The sequence below is a fragment of the Azolla caroliniana genome, unplaced genomic scaffold (assembly GCF_043228905.1).
Source record: "Azolla caroliniana isolate FFs.n. ecotype wild unplaced genomic scaffold, voAzoCaro1.0.p SCAF_6, whole genome shotgun sequence".
NCBI lineage: Eukaryota > Viridiplantae > Streptophyta > Polypodiopsida > Salviniales > Salviniaceae > Azolla > Azolla caroliniana.
In genome coordinates, this window is record NW_028230441.1 from 11,944,249 (window position 1) to 11,963,562 (window position 19,314).

General features: G+C 39.0%; 3 protein-coding genes across 3 annotated transcripts; 2 read left to right on the plus strand and 1 right to left on the minus strand.

Moving 5' to 3' along the window:
* Nucleotides 1-1,476: 1,476 nt before the first annotated feature.
* Nucleotides 1,477-2,812, plus strand: LOC147863095 (ubiquitin-related modifier 1 homolog 2-like). Its single transcript, XM_087321324.1, has 4 exons — nt 1,477-1,618; nt 1,770-1,845; nt 2,350-2,432; nt 2,584-2,812. Exons 1-4 carry the CDS (start codon nt 1,554-1,556, stop codon nt 2,699-2,701), a joined length of 342 nt encoding a protein of 113 aa, XP_087177450.1. The 5' UTR covers nt 1,477-1,553; the 3' UTR covers nt 2,702-2,812.
* Nucleotides 2,813-5,601: 2,789 nt separating this feature from the next.
* Nucleotides 5,602-13,939, plus strand: LOC147863096 (uncharacterized). Its single transcript, XM_087321769.1, has 16 exons — nt 5,602-5,825; nt 6,233-6,391; nt 6,544-6,603; nt 6,696-6,843; nt 6,940-7,098; nt 7,189-7,273; nt 7,364-7,456; nt 10,475-10,639; nt 10,793-11,713; nt 11,936-12,391; nt 12,520-12,609; nt 12,687-12,757; nt 12,849-12,925; nt 12,998-13,145; nt 13,226-13,387; nt 13,646-13,939. Exons 1-16 carry the CDS (start codon nt 5,602-5,604, stop codon nt 13,937-13,939), a joined length of 3,312 nt encoding a protein of 1,103 aa, XP_087177895.1.
* Nucleotides 13,767-18,322, minus strand: LOC147863097 (pentatricopeptide repeat-containing protein At2g03380, mitochondrial-like). Its single transcript, XM_087320803.1, has 2 exons — nt 14,053-18,322; nt 13,767-13,889 (listed from the first exon to the last, which is right to left on the minus strand). Exon 1 carries the CDS (start codon nt 18,142-18,144, stop codon nt 15,031-15,033), a length of 3,114 nt encoding a protein of 1,037 aa, XP_087176929.1. The 5' UTR covers nt 18,145-18,322; the 3' UTR covers nt 13,767-13,889; nt 14,053-15,030.
* Nucleotides 18,323-19,314: the final 992 nt, after the last annotated feature.

Consider the following 19,314-nt stretch of genomic DNA (forward strand, 5'->3'; position numbering starts at 1 on the left):
GGCATAAGTTGGGCACTTGCATGTGAAGTGATACTCATCCTCTATCTCTATGTGGCACAACCTACATAGCCTTTCCTCCCTAAGGACTCTATTAGGCCGACCATTCTCAATCTCAAGTTGGTGAGATGATATCCTAAGTTGTCCAATGGCAACCCTTAGTGCATTTGATAAGAATGTATCTAGATATCTTGGTTGTGTAATAAAACCTAACTAAGAGAAGTGCAAGAAGTGTTCCTTATAGTACAACATTTTAGATGGGAGTGGCTCTCGTGGGGTGATTCATTTATATCAAGTGTAAATTTGCCATATTTCTTGGCGTATCACTTTATTACGGTCTTCATGAGATATTAGAGTTTGGTCAGTCCCATGGTTGTACTTAAGGGGGGGTAGGTTATTAATGTCTATGCCATTTGCAAGTAACCAACTCACCACAATGCTATACCAAGAGCTAGTGTCTCCAAACACATGTAGGGATCGAGATGTCTCAAAGGCTCGATGGGATATCCTATCTTGTGGTTGGCTATGTATCCGGTGAATAAAAACTACCACTTGATTCAGTGCTTCTACTAACATCGGGGGCAGACTGAACTCTGCTCTAATAATGTCATGTGGTACTGTCGATTTGCTTCGGAGTTGATGTGATAACATCGTCACCAAAGGTCTCTCTAATTGCGTCCACATGAAAGATGGTAGACCTAAAGCCCATACTACTGATGCATGCATGAGGGAAGGGGTCACTAATGAGTCGAAGAGCCATCCCTTAGTCCGTGGCTCTTGAAAGTATGCATGGTGGCATTGTCTCTCTAAGAGTGAGAGGGATGCATACCCTCTCATTAGTCTATCTTTGGATGCCTGGGTCATCGAGAATTTACCTAAGCGAGAGAGAGAGAGAGAGAGAGAGAGAGAGAGAGAGAGAGAGAGAGAGTGTGTGTGTGTGAATGTAAGTGAGAGATTGAACAAACAAGACAAGATCGTATGTAGCAAAATGGGGGATGATGACATGATGAGTAATCAACATTAATCAACAATTGATTAACACCTAATACATAAGGAGGAATTGGTTTCTACATATTTTAGATAGAATCCTAAACCCATCTTTAACATCTTTAACAAGAGGAGAGTGAGCGGGATACCTTGGAGTACCCACTCTCTCGATAAGCATTCCCCTAGATTTATTACAAGGGTGGGCTTGCTTTTTCACACATGACCTTCAATAAGTGGTTAAGCTCAAATTCTCAAAGGTGCGATGGAGCATATGGTTACTGGCACAAATCTAAGGTTGCGGAACTGGAAAACTTTCTTGAGACACTTCTAGCTTTCGGCATGCCTTGAAAATTGGCAGGATGTAGACTTCAGATGTGAGGATGGATCAGAAGTTATAACAAAGAGATTTATGGGGCCCAGAGTTATCTATATCTACTTCTAGTTTTAGTTATGGAGGGAAGAGGAGGTGAACCGATTGGTGTTGCTATTAGGACTCAGGAGGAGTAGACTAGTAGTAATAGTAGTAGTGAGAATACAAAGAAACAAAGAGTAAAGAGAAAGAGTCGAACATGGGCAAAGATGAATCGCAGGATGGAACAATTCCTTCTTCTGTTCGTCTGAAGCTCGAGTTTGGGTAAGTTTAGCCACATCCGAAACCCTAATAAACTCAACGACTTATTATTTGCTTTGTTCTTCACTTTTACTTCCTCTCACTACAGTGTTTCCGTTTTTCCCTCTTCTTCTTCGTGTTATGTGTGCGTTTTCGTGTTTAATGGATTAATCAGGGGTGGATTGGAGCTTCTTTTTTCCTCTGTCAAGGTTCACAATGTGGAGATTCCCCTAAATTCAAATTCAAAACAGGTATTCCTTCTCCTTTAGGAAAAATAAAGAACATGCTGATCTTATATATTGATCTGGATGTGTGGCATCGAAGTTTATTTGTATGTTTCGTTCCTTGTACTTAAAATTGTTATGTTAGTATCAAAGTTTTCCATTGAGGAAATGTTTAGGATTCAGTTTCAGAAAAAAATGGAACTTGCAATTAAAAAACATTTCGAAATGAAGAAACTTATTAATTAGATCGTTGTGTTAATGACGGGAAGTGGGTTTTGGTCTTCTTCATGCATCTGTTTCAACGTGTGGTTGTTGAGTATTTCAATCTATTTGTTTAAATCTCATGATGATGATGATGTAAATGTTGAGCATTGCTGCAATATAAATGTATTTGATACGTCTGTTGCTGGGTTGCAATAAGAAACTGGTTGATGTATCTCTCGATGATGTAATTGTTGAGCATCAGCGCAACATAAACCTATTTTAACATGGTTTGTTTTTGTTATTTTGTTATTTTCTCCTTTTGTTCAGCTCACAATGGAACACTTGCTCGTTTGGGTAAGAGATAACCTCTTGAAAGAACGACCCGAGCTCTTCATGAAAGAAAAATCAATGTAAAGCTCAAACCTTTGAAGTTAGAAGATTCTTTTTATTTCTTTTCTTATCTTTAGAGAAAATCACAATTAATTCGATTAGAAGATATTTCTTCCTTCCATTTTAGTCTAGTTTCATCAGTTTTTTTTGTTGCTGTCTTTGTTTTGCTAGACGGCCTGGCGTGCTGGTTCTCATAAACGATTGTGATTGGGAGCTCTGTGACCGACTCCAAGCAGCTCTCGAGGATGGCGACACAGTTGTGTTTATATCCACCTTACATGGTGGGTGAGTCCAATTTTGTTTTTGCAAACCAACAAAAATGAATGTTGGAATCCATATGATCATATACTATATTTTGTTCAAATCTTAACTGAATGCACTGGTCATGTACTTTCTCCAATTTCCGATGCCTAAATTGATCCCTTTAGGAAAAAATGGTGATGATGTACATGTGATACAAAAGTGAGATGATGATGATTTCTTTATCGACACTTTGAAATAAGAATTCCATACTCGAAAATGAGCAAGAAAGGACCTTATATCTCTACAAACCTATATATTCTACTTGCTGGTAGGTTGCGGCAAAGAAATTGAAAAAGTTATGTATGCTCTTGGCTCTTTCAAAAAGAAATCATTTACTTCCAGAAAGAATCTATGCGTTTCCTTTTTCTCTTTCGAAATTTTTGAATAGCAGAGCAAGTTTACATTCTTCAGATTTATTTTGTTTGCATAAAAATCCAGTTTTTGAAAGTAGAAAATAGGCCCAGAGTCGGCAATTGGTTAATTGTGGTATTTGAACTCAGGCCCTAGACCTAAAGAGACTTCATACACTCTTAATGCAATGAGCCAGGATCATTAGGTGTCTCCATTGAATGCAGTGAACTTCCATTGAGCTAAGGCATTACAATTTCAAAATTAGGCACATTGATACTATGTTCCAGGGACCGAGTGAGGAAATGTATCTTTGTGTATCATATAAAAGAGAAGAGGGGAATGTGAGCATGGCCATCATTTAGCGTTATTCTTTTATATCGGCTCAAAACAATGATCTCATATTTTTCACAAATGTCACTTTTGGGATTTAAGAAGAAAATTTAAATTTTACTCACGAAGACTCCATTGCTAAAACTTATAAAATCTTTCTTATGCTTAATGCTCAAATGGTATTGTAACAGAAATTAACTGTGATGGAATTTATGAAGACTTTTTTACTGTAATGTGAAGACTACATTGCAAAAACAAATAAAATCTGTATGATGCGTAAGGTTCGATAGTATTACAACAAAATTTAATTCTGATGTATGTATAGGTTCAAAAATTCAATAATTATTGTGAGGTTTTTGTTTCAGAAATATGTCTTGAACAAGGTTGAAATCACAAGGGTTGTTATAACAATAGTATGAGATAGGGTCAAGACTGTTAGAAATTAAGTCTAATGTAAGCATAAAAAATATGAAAATAGATAAGATAACAAAGAGAGAGAGAGAGAGAGAGAAGTGTGTTGATCCACTCGACTGCCCTCGAACAAGATATTGAAACAAATTTAACCACTCGTCGCAAGAGTTTGTTCACAACAAGGTCATAGTCGCAACAACTCAAGTAATCTATCTAATGAGGATAGCTAGGTCTCATATTTATAGCCAAACCTAACAATCGGCAACGGTTCGGTTCAGTTTGAGAGAGTCAAAATTGAACCGATTTGAAACCGAACTGTTAAAATTTTTTGAAACCTGAACTGAACCCCGAAACCGTTAAACTAAACCATTAAAAAAGTTTCAAACCATTAAAACCACGGTTTCGTGGTTCAGTTTCGGTTTTCAAGTTAGGTCAAAATTTAATTTTTTAATTTTTAAAATTAAAATATTTCATTATTTTTAATTTTCAAAAATTTAAAGATTTTCTTAAAATGTGAGAATAAGACCTGAAAATGAAAAGATTGTTTAAAAAAAATTTAATTTTAAATTAAAATAAACCGTTTAACTGTTGAAACAGAACCGTTTAAAAAAACCTAAACCTAAACTGAATCGAATCGTTTAAATCATTAAGCCATTAAGTCACGGTTTCGCGGTTCGGTTCAATTCAAACCGAACCGTTGTCAACTATTAGCCAGACCCAAGGCCCCCAAGCCAAGAGTTGTCGCAATCATTAAGATTGAAAGTAATCTTCCCTTTTACACTCTCAAATAACCCTCAAACGGTTATCTTTGTGTGTACAAAAATTACAGTTTTAACTACCACATGATAAGTATAATTACTCTCGTAACATACCCCTCTTTAAACATTGCACTCTTGTAATGAAAAGTTAGTTGTTGGTTTTAATGTCTTTTTCTCATTCCCATGTAGCATCTTTCATAAACTTACCCATTCATTTAATTTAAAATTCAAAATGTTTTGTTTTAACATAGAGAATTTTTTTCTAGTGCATGTGGTTTAGAAGCTGAATCGGCCAAAGTAACCAAAGTTTCAGTTGTAATCATATTATCTCCAGAATCAAGAAATTCTTTCAACGATTTACATGAGAAATTGGATGGATTCCGACACCATCCAGAAGAGCAAGACAAGATGTCGATGAACCAATGCGTTTGAGGACTGTGAAAGGTCCATAAAACCATGTGGCCAATTTAGCACACTTACTCATAGACAATGTCTTAGAATCGTGAGGCACACGTAGATATACATTTTGTCTATGGTTGAATACAAGAGGTTACACATTATAGTCTGCATAAAAACACGCTCAATCTTGAGTTGTTTTATATTATCTTGTGCAATATGCAAAATGTTGTGTCGATATATGCTTGGAGCTATTATAACAAAACTCCGAAGCTTGAAGGTCGAGCCCCATTATGTTGACCACACCACCTTTGCGACCACATTGTTGCTAATGTCACCATTTGTTGCCACCTACTGTTGAGATCATCAATGAAAAGTGGCAATGAAGCCGTCTTAGTTGCCACATCATCATGCAACACACAAAAAATTGTTACTTTGTGAGAAATTCCATTTCAAAAACTCTAGACTTGTCACACAATGATATGTCTAGTTCTATTGTAGTGAAATATTCATCACACAAGAACGAGGAGTTTACAATTTGAACAATATAGAGGATTAAAAATTAAATAGATAGATAAAACTTTAGATGAGACCACATGAGAGAGAGAGAGAGAGAGAGAGAGAGAGAGAGAGGAATCAAATGGTTGTGGATTATGCGAAGGAATCAAAACAAGAAATTGTTATGATACAATTGGATATTATTGAGAAGGCTTATGATCATGTCAATTGGTCATTTCTTGCTCAACTTATGTCTGAGATGGGTTTTGGTACAAGGATGTCTCGACTCTCATTTATGTTGGGATTAGGTGCAGTGTCACATGTCATGTTAAATGGAGGAGTGACTAAGGCAATATCATTAACAAGGTCAGTGAGACAAGGATGTCCATTGAGTCCATTATTATTTGCCATTGTTACCCACCCAATTTTGGTTCAAATGCATGAGTTAGCGATATGTCGAGATATAGTGGGACTTGTTTTACCCTCAAGGAATCAGCTGATAGCTCAAGCATTGGCAGATGATTCTTTTTTTCTTTCTCAAGTCGCATCCCAGTAACATAGCCAAAGCCATGGAGGTGTGGAAGGTGTTTGCCTTAGCATCATGTTTACATATTAATATGCACAAGTCATTGTTGATTAGATGCACTAAACACGATTTGGTTAATCTTGGTTGGAGTGGCCGAATACTTAGATAAAGGGAAGATTTGTCAGCATTTGGGCTATCCGATTGGTGTGGATATTTCACTAAATCAAAGCCTAACTTGGATTTCTAGGACCATAGCAGATAAATTTAAATATTGGAAGTCCCAAGCTTGGCCGTTTGCTACTCGTCTCAAAGTGGTGCAAGCAATTATGGTTCCAATGATTTCATATTTTTTGCCTTTGTTACCTTGGACAAAGAAATCACTTGATCATTTGGCTCGTGCTCTTAGGTATTTATGGAAGAAAGAGTCCAACATTGGTATCAGTTGGGTTTCATGGCTTCATATATGTACCCTGAAACATTTAGGAGGAGCCGGTTTACTCAATTTGGAAGATCATCTAGTTGCTCGAAGATTTAGTCTCTTGAAAGAGATGTGTGCAGGTTTGCAACCATGGGCAGAGATAATTTGTTATTTTGTGGAGAAAGTGGGGATACAACATGGTAAAACAAAAATTAGAACTTCATGGTGGCATGTTATTAATAACACTCAATCATTTAGATGTTCAACATTTAGTGGTCTCTTGGCAAAAAAGTTTGAAGTTGTTCAATTGGAAACCACCTGATTGTAGAAAAGATTGCAACTCTTTGCCAACAGAGGTGATAGCATCTTCAAGATTATTACAATGGGATGGAAAAGACAGTTTAAAGTCAAAGTTTAATAGAATGGCAAAACTAGGTTTGGTAACTGTGGAGGATGGTATTTTAGAGTCACAAAGGCAGATGATGGCTTTCTGAACTGTGAGAAGTAGATTTCATATACCTCTTGGATATGGTCAGATTTGGCAAACAATAGTACAATTGCCTATTTTATCATCACCAATTCCACAATTGGTGGTGGTGGAACCGTGGAGAGATTGGTTTTTTGATAATAAGAAACCATTATTTGTAGTGAACACAAATGATGTTTACCATAAGTTGGTTAAGGATAGAGTTTGGGTATAGAGCAAGGTTTTGGATACATGGCACATTATCCGTGGAAGTGAATAGTGTGCTAGAGTTTTAGATGCAGGATGGAAGTCTCATCAGATTCCTTTCCGTGCAAAGATGTTTCTTTCGCGTGCTATGGCTGGTGGGTTACCTTTGGCTAGGGCTATAAAACGAAGACACATTGGTAGTGGTGCATGTGTCTTTTGTACGGCGGTTGATGAAGATTCTCGACACAGGTTTATATCTTGCCCTATTACTAAAAGTATATGGATAGGTATATCACAACTGTGGGGGTCATTGACTGGAAATGTTTTGTCACCTTTTCAATGGGTTTTCATTGAAGGTGATAGAGTTTTACCATCCCCAAGTATAAGTTTGTGTTTGATTATTTGCGGTACTTGGGCATGTGGTATATTTGGAACTTGCGGAATGGTTTCTTATTTGATGGGCTTTCTGGAGTATCTCAACAGATATGTAGGATAAGAGGAAAGTTGATTTGGCAATTTTCACAATTATGTTGTATGGGAGCTTTGTCCCCAAATGAGTTACATTTGTATCACTTTGTATTGCAACACCTTAGAAGGTTGTCCTTGCCACATTGCTACCTTTGACATAGTTTTGATAGCAAGGTTTATTTTGTATTATCATGTTGTTTTAATATAAACATATACATTTACGAAAGAGAGAGAGAGAGAGAGAGAGAGAGAGAGAGAGAGAGATGGATTATATTATCATCTTCGGAGGTCAAATATGACCTATGAGACCAAAAATATTACATTTCACGTGATACGAGTGAAAGTGAGTAGTGACTCTCGATGTTCATGAACTTTACCAATGAATGTTGCAATCGAGAGTGCACATTGTGGTTGTGAGAGGAATTCATGCAAAGATTGGGCTCGATCAAAGAGATGTGGAAAGCATGGTCGAATATGATCAAAGGCAGAGCATTGTATCAAAGTGTGATACTCAGACTCGCGAACTTGTTTAGGGCAAAGTGTGCATAGCCGACCACTCTCATCACTTGTACTCCAACGCCCTGTTTCACATCGCAATGCATGTGAGCTAAGTCGCATGGAAGCAGTGGTTCGAATGGAAGATAACGGTATGGATGTTTACGATTTCCCCGTTCCGCAAAGAATATGGTTTTGTAGTTAGGTGCAACATGTGTAGTATAATGTGTGAAGCGTGAGCCTCCACATTTGTCCCATGTCATGATACATTGGCCTTGCAAAAATGCCTCATTTACAGAGGAATCTAATGAGTCATCATGAAGCAAGTGTCTCGCATCCCATCTACCAAACCATTTTTCTATATCTTGCATCCAACCGGAACACAAAATTTTGCTTTTATGCGTCTTTTGGATCTTTCCTCAATTCTCATTGCAAGAGTGCAATGTTTTGAAGAGGGGAGTATGTTATGGACATAGCTTTAGGTTCAAATGGGAAGGCTAATTCATCATAAATAAATGCACGTGGATGTGTTTGCTATAACTTAGATGGTCAACAACATGTAAGTAATTATGTGGCAATTGAGGGGCCTTTGGCTTAAAATATAATTATGGGACTCGTTAGCTCATTTTATCATCTACTTTGTGAGACTCATGGTTTGGTGAAGTTCTTGTATCAAGGCACTTGTCACATTATCAAGTCAAGGCACATCTCTAGACCATAACTGGTGGTATGGGATATCCTTATGGTTTAGAGATAGTCTCAAATCATTTGCTTAGGAGTGGTTGGGAGGAACGGTATCCTCACTTATCAATGTCTTTATATTTGAATAAAATGATTGATTTGATCTAATAATAATGCCTTAGAAGCGTCGAGATAGAAAATTTGCATTGTCTAGAGCAATACATGATCATGAAATGAAGTCATGTGTTGAAAAACAATTGGCACATTTGTGAGATCAAAAGGCCCTTATCGAGTGTGAAATATAGTCTTAAACTCATCATCCAAATAAATGTAACAAGATGGTAAGCACCTCAAAGGTCTAGCTTACTTAAGTATTTAGCACCACTACTCCAAAAGATATGTTAAAAACTGGGGATACATTTCCACTATAAGAAATATGTCTTTATGTTTTTAATGGATCATGAAAAATGCAATATACATCTAAAGATAGACACTTATATAGGCACAAGGTGGGAGTTGGAATCCTTAATGCATATTTTGGTTGGAACTTGTCAAGCCTTTGGACATTGGAGCCCACATATTGATTTAAAGTTGTTTTTCTACCTCTCTTTGTTTGGGTTAGGGAAGTTCAATGTGATACTTTTGGATTAGGATTGCACAGTTCAAGTTGATACGGAAATATGCCTCAGTGTTAAAAGATTGGGTCGAGCACATGTATGTTTACACAAGGTGATGGCATTAAAGATTGGCGAGAACAAGTATGTTTACATGAGGTGATGGCATCACACGGGAACTCAAAAGTGTAGTAATAGTTAGGAGAACAAGGTGTAGTTCCCAAGTCATAGTGGTATAAAAACCATGGATATTATTGATCGAATCTATGTTGTTTGGAAGCTTCATGTGTGTGTGTGTGTGTTGTTCATGCAAAGTGATGGGTTTTTTTTTTTAACTTTTGCTTTTTGCTTTTTGCATTTTGGAGGTGGCTAAAAATTTTGATTTTGCTTTTGGAGGTGGCTAAAATGGCCGCAAAATCTCTAATTAAAGAAGGGAAGTAAAGCTATATTTGGCGCCCTTGCCATGCTTTTTGTAGCCACTGGTCCAAAATTTGGCCTCAATAATGATGCATATTTTGGGTTAATCACCTGCTTCGAACGAAGCCCATGCAAAGCTTTGGGAATTAGAGAGAGAGAGAGATGGCGGTAAGGGTTCAGTGAGCTGCATGCATGTAGCTTCTTCCATCACATACATACATACATACAACAGGGATGGACATGCAGAGAGCTTGCAATCAGTAGAGATGAGATCCAGTGGAGGTATGTATGTGTTTGCATATATGAGTAATTACTCTAATTTAAACGTGGATTACTGATTGTTAATAATTATATTATGATGCTGCCGCTGCTGGTTCTGAGACGCGTTTTCTGTTAATATGATGATGATGATGATGATGATGATTGAATGAATGATATTTAAAATTGATGGCTATGGCGATGGTGATGATAAAGAGATTGGATCTGAATTGGAGTGAGAAAGACGAGCAAGAAGAGACGGCTGAGTGGAAGGAGGTATGTCCGCCTTCTTGATCTTGCTCTTCTTCTTCTTCTTCTTCTACGGCCTGTTGATGATCCGCCTCGTGTCTCCATCGCCATCTCTGCCACGGTCACTTAATGGATCCCAGACACCGCTTAATATAACTGCTGCTGCTGCTAATAGTAGCAGGGTTAGGGTTAGGGTTAGGGTTAGGGTTATGCCAGCAGCAGCAGCAGCAGCAGCAGAATCAGGTGTGCTAGTAGTAGTACCTTCCCCTGCTCCTGCGGCAGCAGCAGCATCTGCGATATTGGTGGGCGATAACAATGATCCCTCAGCCTCTGTTCCTCCATCCACCTCACCTCCTCCTCCTCCTCCTCCTCCTCCTCCTGTTCCTCCTCCTCCTCCTGTAGACTTAGTACCTCTGCCTTCCTCTGCCCCACCTCCCCTGCCCTTGACTCATACCTCCTCCTCCTCCTCCTCATCCATGTCTTCTCCTCCCTCTTCCCCTTCCCCTTCCCCTGCCCCTGCCCCTGCCCCTGTCTCTGCTTCTGCTTCTGCTGAATCTGCCTCTGCCTCTGCCGCTGCCCCATCCCCTTCCCCTGTTCCTGCTCCTGCTCCTGCTCCTGCTCCTGCTCTTGCTCTTGCTCTTGCTCCTGCCCCTAGTAGTAGTGGTGGTGGTAGTAGTAATAGTAGTAGTGGTGGCGGTGGTGAACCCTCCCTCATAAACAGTAGCACCTCTAACCATAATCAGCCAATTTCTCCTTCTCCCTCTGTTGAAGTAGTTTCCCTGGCTCCATCACCATCACCATCTCCCTCACCATCTCCATCTCCATCTCCATCTCCATCTCCTACTACTAATTCACCTCCAGTCTCCTCAACTTCTTCACCCCCCCCTCTGCCAATAACAGCATCCCCTGTTCTTCCCTTGCCCATCCCCCCACCGCCACCTTTTTTGTCTCCTTTACCTCCAAATCCACCCCCACCCCCATCCCCCAGCCTACCTCCGCCTCCACCTCCACCTCCACCTCGAAACCCACCTCTAAATCCACCTCCAATTGCAGTAGCCCCACTTCCATCATCAAAATCGCCTCGGACAAATCCCCCTCCAGGCTTGCTACTAGCGCCACAGTTACCTAATCCACCCCCTTCACCATCCCCATTACCGTCACGACCAAACCCACCTTCTACATCTGGTCGCCATTCACCTCTAACTATAAAGTCGCCTCCCTCTCGTTCAGCCCAGTCTCCAGTTATCACATCACCTCCTCCTCCTCCTCCTCTTGGCACCACCTTGGCTTCATCACGCAATTCCTCGTCATTGATCTCCACCGCTGGGGCTATAGCCATCATCTCGGCTGGCTCCCTCCTCGCATGCATCATATCAATGATCGCCTGCATGTTTTTGTACCACAGGAGGAAGAGATTGAGGTTCCAGGAGTCTTTGTCCTGTGCCAGGAAAAAAGGTACTCTGTTCAATATTAATGGCTTTACTCTCGGAGTTTGAGGCTTTAGGGCCTTGTATTCAAAACTTCTTAGGTTTCCGTGCTTTGCACCTAGAGGTTTAAGGTTATGGGTTAAGAAGTGAGGGTTTGGAAAGCTAATTATCATTGGGGTTTAGGGTTTCGATTGGAATCTTAATCACCATTATTCTGACTGCATGGAGATGCTCTCTTATCATGATTCAGATGTTATACTGACCGTTGAACCTCAAGCACTTATACCGAATTCATCATCTGGCCCCTCATATAATGCAAAGCAAAATCGAAAGCATCATGGTTCTCCACCACCAGCAGCAGCAGCAACTCAATCACATCATAAAGCTTCCTCCAATAACTTGACCATGTTCACATATGAGGAGCTTGCCCGAGCTAGCAATGGCTTCTCGGTCTCAAACCTTGTAGGAGAAGGTGGTTTTGGATGTGTCTTTAAAGGTAGTCTTTCAGATGGAAAGGCTGTAGCAATTAAGCAGCTAAGACTTGGAGGAGGTCAAGGAGAGAAAGAGTTCCGAGCTGAGGTAGAAACCATTAGCAGAGTTCATCACCGACATCTCGTCTCACTTGTAGGCTATTGTATTGCTGGTGCTCACCGCATTCTTGTCTATGAATATGTACCAAATGGAACATTGGATCAACATCTACACCGTATGTAATTCGTACATTTCCAGAATGTTCTAGACCATCTGAGAAACATGTTTGGAATATACTCTATTCCACACTTAGGTTTTCTTGCTTGGTTCATTATGATATGTAAATCTCATTTTGATATTCAGGGAAAAGAGGTGGACCTGTGATGGATTGGAATATTAGGTTGAAAATAGGGATAGGATCTGCCCGTGGCCTCGCATATCTTCACGAAGATTGTAAGGACACATGTAATTGATGTTTTCAGTATATCTGGATGGTATGTATATTGACCACACTTTTTATTAATATTCAGGTCATCCCCGAATCATTCATCGCGATATCAAGTCTTCGAACATTTTATTGGACAGCAATTTTGAGGCCCTGGTAAGTAAGACATAAAACTCTGAAGACCTTAATTGGAAAGAAAATATTAATAAATACTAGTCTACAATTAAATGTCTACATACCTGATTAGGTCTCTGATTTTGGACTAGCAAAAATGGCTTCTGATGCATTTACACATGTGACAACACGCGTTATGGGAACATTTGGGTAATTTTGTATACATTCATGATTGTTTTGTGGTTAGGGCTTGCTGCATTTCTGAGATACTGTTCACCTCAGGTATTTGGCTCCTGAATATGCATCAAGTGGAAAGCTGACAGTAAAATCTGATGTGTATTCATTTGGAGTGGTTCTACTTGAGCTTATAACCGGAAGGAAACCAGTGGATCTATCACAGCCATTTGGTGAAGAGAGTGTGGTGGAATGGGTATGATGAAGAGTGTAGACCATGTGATCTTATTTGTTTGTTAAAAGGACGAACTAAAGTGAATGTTAAACTATAAGCAGGCTCGACCCCGACTAATCCAGATATCTTCAGAAGAAGACTTACATCTATTAGCAGATCCTTTGTTGGAAGACAAATTCAATCCAAATGAAATGCTACGGATGGTTCGGGTAGCCGCTGGATGCATTTGTCGGTGCTCAAAAATGCGGCCACGGATGGGACAGGTTTGCCATTCAGCATCCACAATAATAGTGTAATCATTGTCATCTGATATGAACATTCATTATCATGACATTGTGTGCCATCATAGCTCAAAAAGTTTGTGTTGTTTTCTTCAGCATTATGTTGGGCATCATATGTGAATGATTTTATGTGCTTTTTTCATGAGTGTATGACCTTTGCATCTGGACATGCGCTGGCATTATGTTTGGCATTATATATGCATTGTTTTCATGAGTACATATCCAGTTTCCGATGGATAGGTGGTTAGGGCTTTGGAGGATGATGGGTTCGACATGGATTTCTATCGAGGTATAAATCCAGGTTCTGGCAGATTGTATGATTCATCAAGCAATGATCCAGAGAATGCATCGATATTATCCATGGGAACATTGATGAAGCAAAAAGCCGCGTTCAACAGCAGCGAGCGTGAACTAAGCAGCGCATACAATAGTGGTGAAACAAGTGAATATGGATTGAATCCTTCTCCATCTAGTAGTGATTGTCCTGCCAGTACAGAGCTTAGACAACAGACGGATGTAACACCACCTAATTAATGCTTTGCATCATAAGAAAACAAGCACACCCCTATACATCACACATGTACATGCATTGAGAGAGACTCTGGACTCCCATGAGTCATGTAAATGATTCAAATAACATTTTGTACCTGTTTCAATGTCTAATGGAAAATTCTTTGCCTGTCTGAGAACAGATTGCGTTTTTGCTTGTTCTTTAGCTTATGAAAGAAAACATTCCGTCTCCATATTGTCTTCAAATACAAACAGAAACATATGAACAACCCTGTCACTCTCGTATTCTGTGTTCATCCCTACTATGATAATAATCAGAGGCTCCTGCAATTAAAAATGAATGATGACTTCATCTAAAGCAAGCCGGATATTAATTGTTCTGCCAAATGAAAAACTCTTGTTTTTCAATCTGAGAACAGAGTATGCTGCTTGTTCTTTAGCCTATGCAAGAAACCCTTTACCATCATCAAATTGTATATCCTTGCAATAAACCTGTGGCGTCAAAAGACAAACGAAAACATATGATCCACTGTGGCGCTCTTTGCATTCTGTGTTCATGCTACTACTGAGCACTCCAAGAGACTGGGAATCTCTTGGTAGCAAAACTCATGACTGTTCATACATAAATTTCTTATATCACCAGCACTATGATAATAACCAGAGGCTCCTGCAATGAAAAATGAATGATGACTTCATCTAAAGCCAGCAGAATTTTAATGGTTATGCCTGATGTCTAGAAGATCCTAACCTCATTTCATCTTCGGCTTTCTGTGGAGTTCTAAATCTCCTTTTGACTCCATACCTTAAGTAAATAGGGATTAAGCTATTACAGAGAATATGGAATTTAGAGGCTTTCTTCGTTCTTTAGTCCTAATCTTTGACAGTAGATTCGAGTCCAAAGATATTGAACATACATACATAAGCTGTTACATGGTTTTCATTCAAGCAAGCAAAGTGTTTGAAGTCATGTCTTGCAAGCTTCACTAAACCCCATCTCCTGCAACTGTGCATATGGTAAAGGGATTCTCTCAATCAATATAACCTCATTATACCTAGTACAATTAGCGGTCAAGTTATTACAGAGCAATATGGAATTTGGAAGCTGTCTTGCTTCTTTAATTCTCATCTTCCAGGGCAGATTCTGCACAGATATTGAGCATACATACATAAGCTGTTGTATAGTTTTCATTCAAACAAACAATATGTTTGAAGGCATATCTTGCAAGTTTCACTACACCCCATCTCCTGCAACCAGCCAATAGGGTATGCCACACTACTGTACTAGGATGAAAAGGCATCCTTTCAATCAATATAACCAAGTCATCTATACGGCCTGCGCGACCCAATAAATCTATAAAACAAGAGTAATGCTCTGGTCCTGGCCCTAAACCAGAATAAGCTTCCATGGCATTGAATAATGAATAGCCCTCATCCACTAGACCTAGATGACTACATGCTTTGAGTATCGTAACAAATGTAATAAGATCAGGTGATTCACATCTCACTATCTTATCAAACACAGAATATACATTTTTACTGTCTCCAAGCTCTGCATACCCTGCAAGTAATGCATTCCATGAGGCTAAAGTTTGAACAGGTAGTTTTTCAAATACATTTTGTGCTTCTAGAAGTGAGCCATATGCTACATACATGTCAATGATCATGTTACCCATTAGATATCCTGCCTCTAATCCTCTTATGACTATCTCCTGGTATATTTCATGACCTTGTTCTGCAGATCCAATGCTACTACATGTTTTAATGATGCAAGCAAATGAGATGACATCCGGCAAAATACCATTTTGTTGCATTCCTTGTAAACAATCAGCTGCCTCTTTAGTAAATCCATGTTCAACATACCCAGAAATCAGAGAATTCCATGAGACCACATCCTGTAGAGGAATCATGTCGAACACTTGTTGTGCTTCCATAAGAAAAGCATGTTTAGCATATATGTCAATCAAGGTATTCCCCAAGAGGGTTTCTCTTTCCAATCCCATTTTAATAATAATAGCATGAATAGCTTTACTTTTGTCCATGTTTCTTATGCTTCCGCAAGCTTTCAAACAGCACATAATTGTTACAGAATCTGAGGGGATGCCCTCTCTTTGCATTTCTTCAAAAGCCTCCAGAGCTTCCTCACCGAATCCATTCTCAGTATATCCTACAATCAGTGCATTCCACAAAACCACATCCTGATCCAGAATATTGTTGAAAACATCTTGTGCTTCAACAAGATGATGACATTTGAAATACATATCAACCAAGGCACTACCAACAAGAATATCCCTTTCTAGTCCTTTTCTGGATACCTCAATATGCAATTCTTGGCCCCAGATACAGGACCTCATGCCTGCACAAGCCTTCAAGATGCAAACATATGTCACAGAATTTAAGCACAGTTCTTTCACTTGCATCTCTTGGAAGCAGTGGAGAGCTTCCTCGACATATCCATGGTCAGTTAAACCAGCAATCAACGTAGTCCAAGCAATAACAGTTTGAGTTGGAAGCTTATCCAATATGGCTCTTGCTTCTAGAAACATGCCACATTTGGCATACATGTCAATTAAGACATTGCTTATCATGACCTCTCTTTCCAAGCTTTTCATGGTGATCTCAATGTACACTGCTGGAATCTCTTTCCTGGCACAAGTTTTCAGCTTACAAGAAAATGTGATGGCGTCCAGTGATATACCATGGTTTTGCATTATAGTGCAACAGTTAAATGCTTCTGTGAAGTAGCTATGTTCCATGTAGCTTACAATCAGGGCATTCCAAGCGACTGTTGTTGGACATTCATGATCATCAAACACATTTTTGGCATCCTGGAGAGACCCACATTTACCATACATATCAATTAAACTACTGATGACAGAAGTTTCTCTTTCCATCCCTTTCTTTACCACATAGCTATGTATTTCTTTTCCTTTGGTGAGTGCTTGGATGCTACTACAAGCTTTTAAGCCACAGATATATGCCACATCATTCAGATTGACACCATCATGGAGGGCACAATCGAAACAGGCAACTGTGTCCTTACTATTTCCACATTCTAAATATCCCGTTAGAAGAGTTGTCCACGAGATCACATCTCTAACCAAAATCCTGTCAAACACATTTTCTGCCGCATCCATCACACCACATTTAACATACATATCAATCAATACGTTATCAACTATAACATTTTTTTCTAGTCCCTTTTTTAAGGCGTCACTATGTATTTCTTCCCCCTTCTTTCTCAATCCACTGATGCTGCATGCTTTCAAGGCAGATACAAATGTCCCGATGCTCAGAAAAATTCCACGTTTCTCCATCTCTTCAAAGCAAACCAGAGACTCATTACCAAAGCCAAAATCACAGTATCCAGCTATGAGTGCATTCCACGAGACTTCATTCTGAACCAACAGCTTGTCAAAGACATTGCGCGCATCACCTAGATCACCACATTTTGCATACATATTAACAAGGGCACTTCCAAGAAATAGGTTACCTTCTAGGCAACCATTCTTGATGATTTGGGCATGCATTTCATGGCCTTTAATTGAGGATTCAATACTCGCACATGCTTTCAAGAAACAAACGACTGTGAAAGAGTTTGGAGAAATGCCTTCGAAATACATTTCTTCAGAACATTTAAGGGCTCGTTCAAACTGCAAATCTTCGACATATCCTGAAATCAACAATGTCCATGAGACCACATCGCGACCCAAGAGACTGTCGTGCAATTCCTGAGCTTTAGCAAGATAGCCACATTTGGCATACATTTCCACTAAGTGTCTGCCAATGAGAGGATGGCCGGCATCAAAGCATCTTTTATTATTATTGATCTCACTATGAATTATCCTACCCATCTCTATATCTTCCATAATTGAACAAGCCTTGAGTAACGCTACAAAAGCATATAAACTAATACTCAAATAGGCTTCTTCTTCTTCTTTCATTTTATGATACAAACACAATGCATGATGTGGGTCCCCTGCTTTGACATAGCCAATGATAAGAGCATTCCATGAAGACTCATCTCTGAGTACTAACTTGTCAAAAACCCGCTGTGCATGATGATAGGTAGTTTCAAGCTCAACAAAGAGACAAACCATGTGGTTTGAAAGGATATTGTTAGCTTCTATACCATATACACACATCTGATTATATAATTTCAGAGCTTCTTGCAAAGGAGCCTTCTCCGTCCTGAGCTTCTGAAGGGTGGAAGCAAAGCCCTCCATAGACATCTTCGAGAGTCCAGAGAAAACCAGACATTTACTCTATTTTTCTGCATTTGGTAGTATAACATATTCTTACGGCTTCTTACGATCTGAAAGTACATAAAGCTTAATAAGAGCTAAGCCATGCTAGTCTTCCTCTTTAAAGCTCATTGAGCTTGATATTCTGTTATGTATTCGATTGGATCTGATCTAAGTCTGTGCTTAAGCTTCTAGCTAATTGGTTCCTAACTTGTTTTATGTACTGGCATGTATCTCAGGTTTTTTGCTAGCTTAGCTTGCACTGGGGCTGATGCACCAATGCGATTGGATTTGTTATGGGGTAGCTTCTGTCTAGACAGAATTGAACATGTTCCACGTAGGTTCTCACAATTACCAGTAATCTGTCCTCGTGTTTTAAATTGGTAACAAATTTTACCTTATTAAAGTTTTACGTTTGATCTTTATTTTGAACCACTAACTTCCAGCTAATTTGGGTTTCTCACTAATATATTCTGATGTGTTATCCATTGATCGAATAAACATATGCCATTAATATGTGTGAAGCGATGCATATGAGAGGAAGGTGCAGTTCTGGCCTTTCAATATTTATTTGCTGATGGGACTGGAACGACGGTAAATTATGCATAGCGGGATGAATGAAGGATAGTAGAGCTATTGCAATGCTTTTATATCACAGAATCTCAAATGATGGTGTTGAATAATTTCTCTACCAAATATCAATCAAAATCAACTAAGGTGACGGTATATGAATGTTAAACGAGTTTCCGGTTTGGTTTAAATGATTATTGATCGAGCACGATATCCCACACGATTTGACAAACTTGTGTTCTAGCTTAAACACCTATTGATATCACCTTGTTTCAACATATGAGAAATGAAATTTGCAAATGAATCAGTCACTATACATGGTGGCTCCATGCATTCAAATTTCATTTGTTGGTACTCATATTTTACCAAATCAACCAAAGAATTTCAGTTCTGAACAAGAAGAAAACTATCACGTTGACACAATGGGCAGAAATGTGAATTTTGAAACAAGACCTTCATTGCCCCATAACTTTTTTAGCCACTTTAAGAGAATGTTAAAAAAGATACATTGTTCATTGCAGATCACAAGGCACAAATCATTATGTGATCCAATTGCAAGTTTACAAAATTAATATATAATGAATCTTG

What these genes read in the sequence shown, in the direction of transcription:
- LOC147863095 (XM_087321324.1), top strand. Translation starts at nt 1,554, where the DNA reads ATGGGCAAAGATGAATCGCAGGATGGAACAATTCCTTCTTCTGTTCGT. An exon ending in TAAATTCAAATTCAAAACAG is followed by an intron (nt 1,846 to 2,349) that starts GTATTCCTTCTC and finishes CCTTTTGTTCAG; the next exon opens with CTCACAATGGAACACTTGCT. An exon ending in TTCATGAAAGAAAAATCAAT is followed by an intron (nt 2,433 to 2,583) that starts GTAAAGCTCAAA and finishes TTGTTTTGCTAG; the next exon opens with ACGGCCTGGCGTGCTGGTTC.
- LOC147863097 (XM_087320803.1), bottom strand. Translation starts at nt 18,144, where the DNA reads ATGTCTATGGAGGGCTTTGCTTCCACCCTTCAGAAGCTCAGGACGGAG.
- LOC147863096 (XM_087321769.1), top strand. Translation starts at nt 5,602, where the DNA reads ATGGTTGTGGATTATGCGAAGGAATCAAAACAAGAAATTGTTATGATA. An exon ending in CATTTGGCTCGTGCTCTTAG is followed by an intron (nt 6,392 to 6,543) that starts GTATTTATGGAA and finishes AGATGTGTGCAG; the next exon opens with GTTTGCAACCATGGGCAGAG. An exon ending in TGGTTAAGGATAGAGTTTGG is followed by an intron (nt 7,099 to 7,188) that starts GTATAGAGCAAG and finishes AAGTCTCATCAG; the next exon opens with ATTCCTTTCCGTGCAAAGAT.